General features: G+C 42.8%; 1 protein-coding gene across 1 annotated transcript in view; it reads left to right on the top strand.

Moving 5' to 3' along the window:
- Positions 1-3,691: 3,691 nt before the first annotated feature.
- eed (embryonic ectoderm development) overlaps positions 3,692-6,404 on the top strand; it is a 9,384-nt gene continuing 6,671 nt past the window's right edge. The window contains exons 1-4 of the mRNA XM_081361293.1: positions 3,692-4,097; positions 5,183-5,335; positions 6,133-6,225; positions 6,370-6,404. The exon at positions 6,370-6,404 is cut by the window's right edge and continues 31 nt beyond it. Coding sequence (XP_081217419.1) covers positions 3,696-4,097; positions 5,183-5,335; positions 6,133-6,225; positions 6,370-6,404 — 683 coding nt within the window. The 5' untranslated portion in view covers positions 3,692-3,695. The remainder of the gene's footprint in view (positions 4,098-5,182; positions 5,336-6,132; positions 6,226-6,369) is intronic.

The raw sequence follows: 6,404 nt of genomic DNA, 5'->3' as shown, positions 1-6,404 counted from the left end.
CCATGCCGATTACAGTATATGTCACTAACGTGATTGGTACCATAGACTGCCATCAAGGCCTCAATGAAGGGGATTATGTGAACAGAAAGGGGGTTCACAATGTAAATGTGCAGCCCAGTTACTATTGTGATTCTTAATATTCCAGATTAGTAATATTATATCAAATTTAAAAAAAGGCAGTTGACTAAAATCTTCCATATCACAAATGTGAAAGCCAAATGGCCAGGATCTGTGCATGACTTAAGCATTTTCAGAGATTCACATTTATGCACATTATTTGAAAGTGGTAAGGAAAGTTCCACAATCACATATCAAGCTCACTGTATTACATACACTTATGCTGATCCTAACAGAACTGCATTTCTTCATAGGTGATTATGACATGTTCCTGCAGACAGGTGTTTTATGACCCCATTCCCTGACCCAAACCAGTTACAGTGCAGCTCTAGCCAGGACAAGGGCACACAATGAAATGAACTTTGGCTAACTAAAGGGAAGATGTCAGTGTCTGGAAAGTCTGAGGGTTGCACACCTGACAGGGCCTGGGACATTGCTACATGTGCCATATTACACAACATTGCCAAAAAACCCCACTTTTCATTAAATGTTTATAATAATAGACAAATATGCTTAGTTCCTTGAGTTTTATTTCAATTGTTCTTTGTAAAGAAAAGCCAGTGGTCAAGTGCCTGCAACAAGAGATATTAGACACATGCCTCATGCAACAAATAAAAAGGAAAAGTTGTCTATCCACTGCCCACCTGTAGGCCTGTGTCTCCTCTGTCTGTGCAGACTCTTCTGTAGGCCTTTCTGTAGATGTGCAATCCTGCAACTTATAGTGCAGCCATAAAGCATACAAGTATAAATGAAGTAAAGTTATTTATGCACTTGAAGGTAGGCTATTTCCTCCATATGACAGTTATCTGAGAGGGGTTATTCAGTGCAATGGAAACAAATGGACATTACAAAGTCTTATACTTTCTTTCCTTTGGAAAGTTAGAAAATGTCCACTTACTGCACATATTTCAGCCACCACTTTCTTGGGAACAGATACAAGTGTTGGTGTATTGTGTAAAAGTGCACAAAAGAGGAAAACACAATGTCATTACAATGAACTACACTGGGGAAAAATGTGATCAATAACAAATAACAAAATATTTTTACATTAACATAAGTTTATCAGTTTTCACTTTCACAAGTCAAAGCAATTCATCATTACTCGAGATTTAACAGTTGAAATGACTATACGGCCTTAATTTAATGCAGCAAAAATTATTTTACAGTGTAGGCTACTAAGATCTTTTCTATTTTTTTTCTCAGCCTTTTTCTTGGTTGCTTTTATAAACAGAACACCATTTATTTAACAGTGCCTTTTATAGAAGAGACGATAATATAACTAAAAATTACCATTATGTAGAATATTTTTGTACTTCACTTTTATTTGTTCCCATGTTGTGGTGACTGACATTACAATGAACAAAGTAATTATGCAATTATTAAAATACAGAAATATAGGCTATTAAGTGATAAAAACATCTAACATGGCCACTTCTAACAGATTTAAATTGTCTGCTACTTTTTGCCAGCCCTCTCTCCTGGCTTTTGCAGACTTTGAGGTGTTCCCTGGCGTTTTGATTAAACATTAAAATTCCGAATAAACTTCGACTATTAGTTCTTGCTCTGCTGAGTAAAACTGAGTCCGCTCTTTGGCCACGCTGAGCAGCCAATAGCAGTGTTGCTGATCAATGTTTCTACTATCGATACATATCCCCTTTTAACCAGCGCATGAACGCGCAATTATCTCAGATAACTCAATCCAGCGATACTAATCATATCCGGCAAGTGTGTTCGAAGAACCGAGTTAGCCAGATCATGATTCGCACGATGATATCATCTTGGATGTGTCATTTGATCTCGGATGTAATAAGCAACGTACGAAGAACGGGCCCTAGGTTTAAGATTGCGCACCTGTTGCTATGACAGCAAGTCCAGGATGAGCGTCGAAGAACCAAACAATCCAAGATCATGCCAAATCGCCAACAATCAAATCCAGCTAACTGAGTTAGCGACGTACGAAGAACGGGCCCCTTGTAGCTTACTAATGTAAATAGATAAAAATGTATACAAAAATGTGATGTCAGACTCGTTTTATGAAGAAAGCCTTAAGTTTTCAAAAAGCATTAGACATATGACCCACTATTCTGCTTCATAAGTACCATGTTGACAATATGACATGGCGTGGTTTAATGTACCTAAACAATGATCCTCAAATTTCTCTCTCATATTGTTCCTCCTAACCACTGAAAACGGTCAAAAAATCTAAAAAAGTGGTGGGTACAGAATGACTCATGATGAAATCTGCTGGGTACGCGTATGCTATGCTAGGCCTATGTGTGTGTAGTCACAGAGTTTCACACTGAAGTCAACCAGAAGCTCGTCTCACACACATCACGCGTCTCTATCAGTGAATAGTGTGCGACTGTAATCAACAAATCCGTTTTACTCCAAAAGAAAAGTCCCACTGTTTCCTTTCCAGCAAAACTGTACGAGTGTTACAGAAACCCCTGGGAGAGTCGACGTGTCTCAGCGCGTCAGTGCCGTTACTAACCCTTCGTTCATCAGATCCTTCTACAGCCGGCCTTACAAACTCTCACTGCGGAGAACCTGAGTTAGTTACAGCATGTACCTGGATCAGCATTACTCAGATCTGAGGGACAGGTGTAGAGAAGCAGGGTGTGTGTGTGTGTGTGTGTGTGTCTTCATCAGTTACTCAGAGTTTCCCAGCAGAAACTGATGACAACAGGAACAGATTCACAGCATCAGGAAGGATTAACAATGATAAAAAGACACATATCAAACATCACTGATGATCATTTATCTGATTCTGTCAGTGAATTATGATCACAATCACTATAATCAACACACACATAATGATGAAGAAGACGGTCTAGGATACACATCTGTAATTTAATTTATACCTGAACCTACAGTAAATTAATAATATAAACTTCCATATATGTTTTCACCATAGTTAAACCTAATTTTTTCTTTTATCCATCAAATTAATACAGTCTGATTGTGTTCAAACACCATTTAACATCATACATCTTTTAAATGATGCGAAACGTTGAATTCCTCTCTGCATCTTTCTCTACAAAAGAGTACGTATGTATGCATCATGTATGCACTGTGTGAACTATTATCGCACTTATAAGCTATGAAAAGTTTGCATTAAACTTTATTGTTAAACTCTTGCTGTGTTCGAAATCGCCCCCTATCCCTCATCCCCTGTTCCCTACACTTCTCCACTGATATACGTTAGTGCACTTGAAGCGAGCGAGTGGACTCGGACACGGAGTCGCCGGATTTTGTTTGCTGTTTAATAATAACCATTTGAAACGGAGCAAACTGGCAGCTCCAGTAGTAATGAAAAGATTTATCTTGAACCCCGACATGGAAACCAGCATATAAACCTTGATTAAACAATTTAGTAATGAATTAAAAAGTAACTTATACCTGTATGTTATTACGCTGGTCCAGCGCGGTTTGGAAACTGCATGATTGATTCAGCGGCGCCATCTTCCGGTCAGACGCGGGAGTTCATTCACAGTGCATTATGGGTATTCTCTAGCTGTTGTGCGGTGCAGTGTGTGATTAAATGAGTGCACTCACTGTGATTTCAGACACCAATGCACATGGCTGTCCTCTCGAATAGTGCCCTGTATAAGGGTTATAGGGGTCGATTTCGGAATCAGCTTCTGTTTTCTCTGCTGTTCACTCTAGGTCTGTCTCCCTCTGCTGGCGCTCAGTGTAACTGCAGCTGTCGTGCTGTTTCGTGGCTTTCCGGCAGTGTGGCACGAGCCCGCACGAGTCGCTTTCCGGCAGTGTGGCACGAGCCCGCGCGAGTCGCTTCGCTTTCCGGCAGTGTGGCACGAGCCCGCGCGAGTCGCTTTCCGGCAGTGTGGCATTGGTGGAAGAAGATGAGGAGGAAGATGTCTGAATCTCATGCCGAGGCGGGAAACGAGATGCCGAATAACAAAAAACAGAAATTAAGCAGCGACGAAAACAGCAACCCCGACCTGTCCGGAGACGATAATGTAGGTTTATTGAAAGTGTGTATTTGTGAGTCAAGTGAAGGTTCTCTTTGTCTGTTATCGTGTGTTTATCATTAGCGCAAGATAATCACCTTCGTTTATTAGCATGATTGAGTGTGTTCAGTGTTGGGATGTTATTGTCAAGAATAACATCTGTATAATCTGACAGGCTTCGGTTATGTGTTTATATTGATGAATGATGAACCCAGACAGTCTTACTATTAATACACATAATACTACTACTACTACTACTAATAATAATTAATAACAACAAAGCCTGATCGGTCTCTGTGAAGTGTGTTTGTGTGAACAGCTTTGTTTCTGTATTATATGTTTATGACGTTCTGCTCAGATAGATTCAATTGCATGTTTTCCCACTGTGTCTCCCATCTTTCCCGATTCGCTCTTTCCCGTTCCCCTGTGTGATTCCCGTTCCCCTGTGTGATTCCCGTTCCCCTGTGTGATTCCTGATCCCTGTGTGTTTCCTGATACTCTGTGTGATTCCTGATCCCTGTGTGTTTCCTGATCCGCTGTGTGATTCCCGTTCCCCTGTGTGATTCCCGATCCCTGTGTGTTTCCCGTTCCCCTGTGTGATTCCCGATCCCTGTGTGTTTCCTGATACTCTGTGTGATTCCCGTTCCTCTGTGTGATTCCCGTTCCCCTGTGTGATTCCCGATCCCTGTGTGTTTCCTGATCCGCTGTGTGATTCCCGTTCCCCTGTGTGATTCCCGATCCCTGTGTGTTTCCCGTTCCTCTGTGTGATTCCCGATCCCTGTGTGTTTCCTGATACTCTGTGTGATTCCCGTTCCTCTGTGTGATTCCCGATCCGCTGTGTGACTCCCGATCCGCTGTGTGATTCCTGATCCTCTGTGTGATTCCCGATCCACTGTGCGATTCCCGATACCTGTGTGATTCCCGATCCGCTGTGCGGTTCCTGATCCTCTGTGTGATTCCCGATCCGCTGTGTGATTCCTGATCCTCTGTGTGATTCCCGATCCACTGTGCGATTCCCGATACCTGTGTGATTCCCGATCCGCTGTGCGATTCCCGATACCTGTGTGATTCCCGATCCGCTGTGTGATTCCCAGGATGATGCGATCAGTGTGGAGAGTGGACCCAACACGGAGCGGCCGGACACTCCGACCAACACGGCTAATGCCCCGGGCAGGAAGAGCTGGGGCAAGGGCAAGTGGAAGTCCAAGAAATGCAAATACTCCTTCAAGTGTGTCAACAGTCTGAGGGTAAGAGAGCCTGTGGTGTTTCTGTAGTGTGCACTTGTAGTGTGTGGCACCTGTAGTGTGCACTTGTAGTGTGTGGCACCTGTAGTATGCGGCACCTATAGAGCTGGTAAGTCCCGCCCCTTCTGCAAAACCCCGCTGGACCTTAAAGTTGAAAAACCGTCAATGCAAGTGAATGGGAGAAAGTAATTATTTTCTGGTCCCGTTTGAATTGTGCCATGAATGTGAACATATGTTGTCTGTGAATTTTTTATATAACTTTTCGTGTAAAGAATGATACAATTTAGCGGGTAGAAGTTTGATACGGTTAGACTTTGTGTGAGAGCACTTTGTGGACTACAACTCTCGACGCGTTTGAAACGTCACCACCACTCGCACACGGACACTAGCTCACGGATCCCGCTAAACATGGCTGTGTCTTTGGTGCACTTCACCGCCTTCTTTCAGGGAGAGGACAAAATCGTTGAAGTTGGTGAAAACCACGGGTAAGTCAACTTTATGGGGTGACGTCACATAGGCGACATGTAGTCTTTCTCGTTATGTCTTTTCCACAACTGCTAGCCGAAGAATCATACCAAACTCGTAACATGAAAAGTTATATAAAAAATTCACAGACAACATATCTTCACATTCATGGCACAATTCAAACGGGACCAGAAAATAATTATTTTCTCCCATTCACTTGCATTGACGGTTTTTCAACTTTGAGGTCCAGCGGGGTTTTACGGAAGGGGCGGGACTTACCAGCTCTATAGTGTGCACTTGTGAGACCCCTTGACAGTGTAATGTGACGCGTGCAGGAGGATCATGGGCAGCCGCTGTTCGGGGTTCAGTTTAACTGGCACAGTAAAGAAGGAGATCCACTGGTGTTCGCTACTGTCGGGAGCAACCGGGTGAGTGAAGACACACTCCTTATTCATTAAACACACAAACTCTCTCACACACAAACAGTCACTCTCTCTCACACACACACACACACACACACACACACACACACACACGTGTGTCTCTGCTGATCCTCTGTCTTGTTCCTGCAGGTGACTCTATACGAGTGTCATTCTCAAGGAGAGAT

Source organism: Scardinius erythrophthalmus, assembly GCF_964197995.2.
Source record: "Scardinius erythrophthalmus genome assembly, chromosome: 3".
In the NCBI taxonomy this organism is placed as follows: Eukaryota; Metazoa; Chordata; class Actinopteri; order Cypriniformes; family Leuciscidae; genus Scardinius; species Scardinius erythrophthalmus.
The sequence above is the reverse complement of the archived record's forward strand: the minus strand, read 5'-3'. Positions and strand labels throughout refer to the sequence as shown.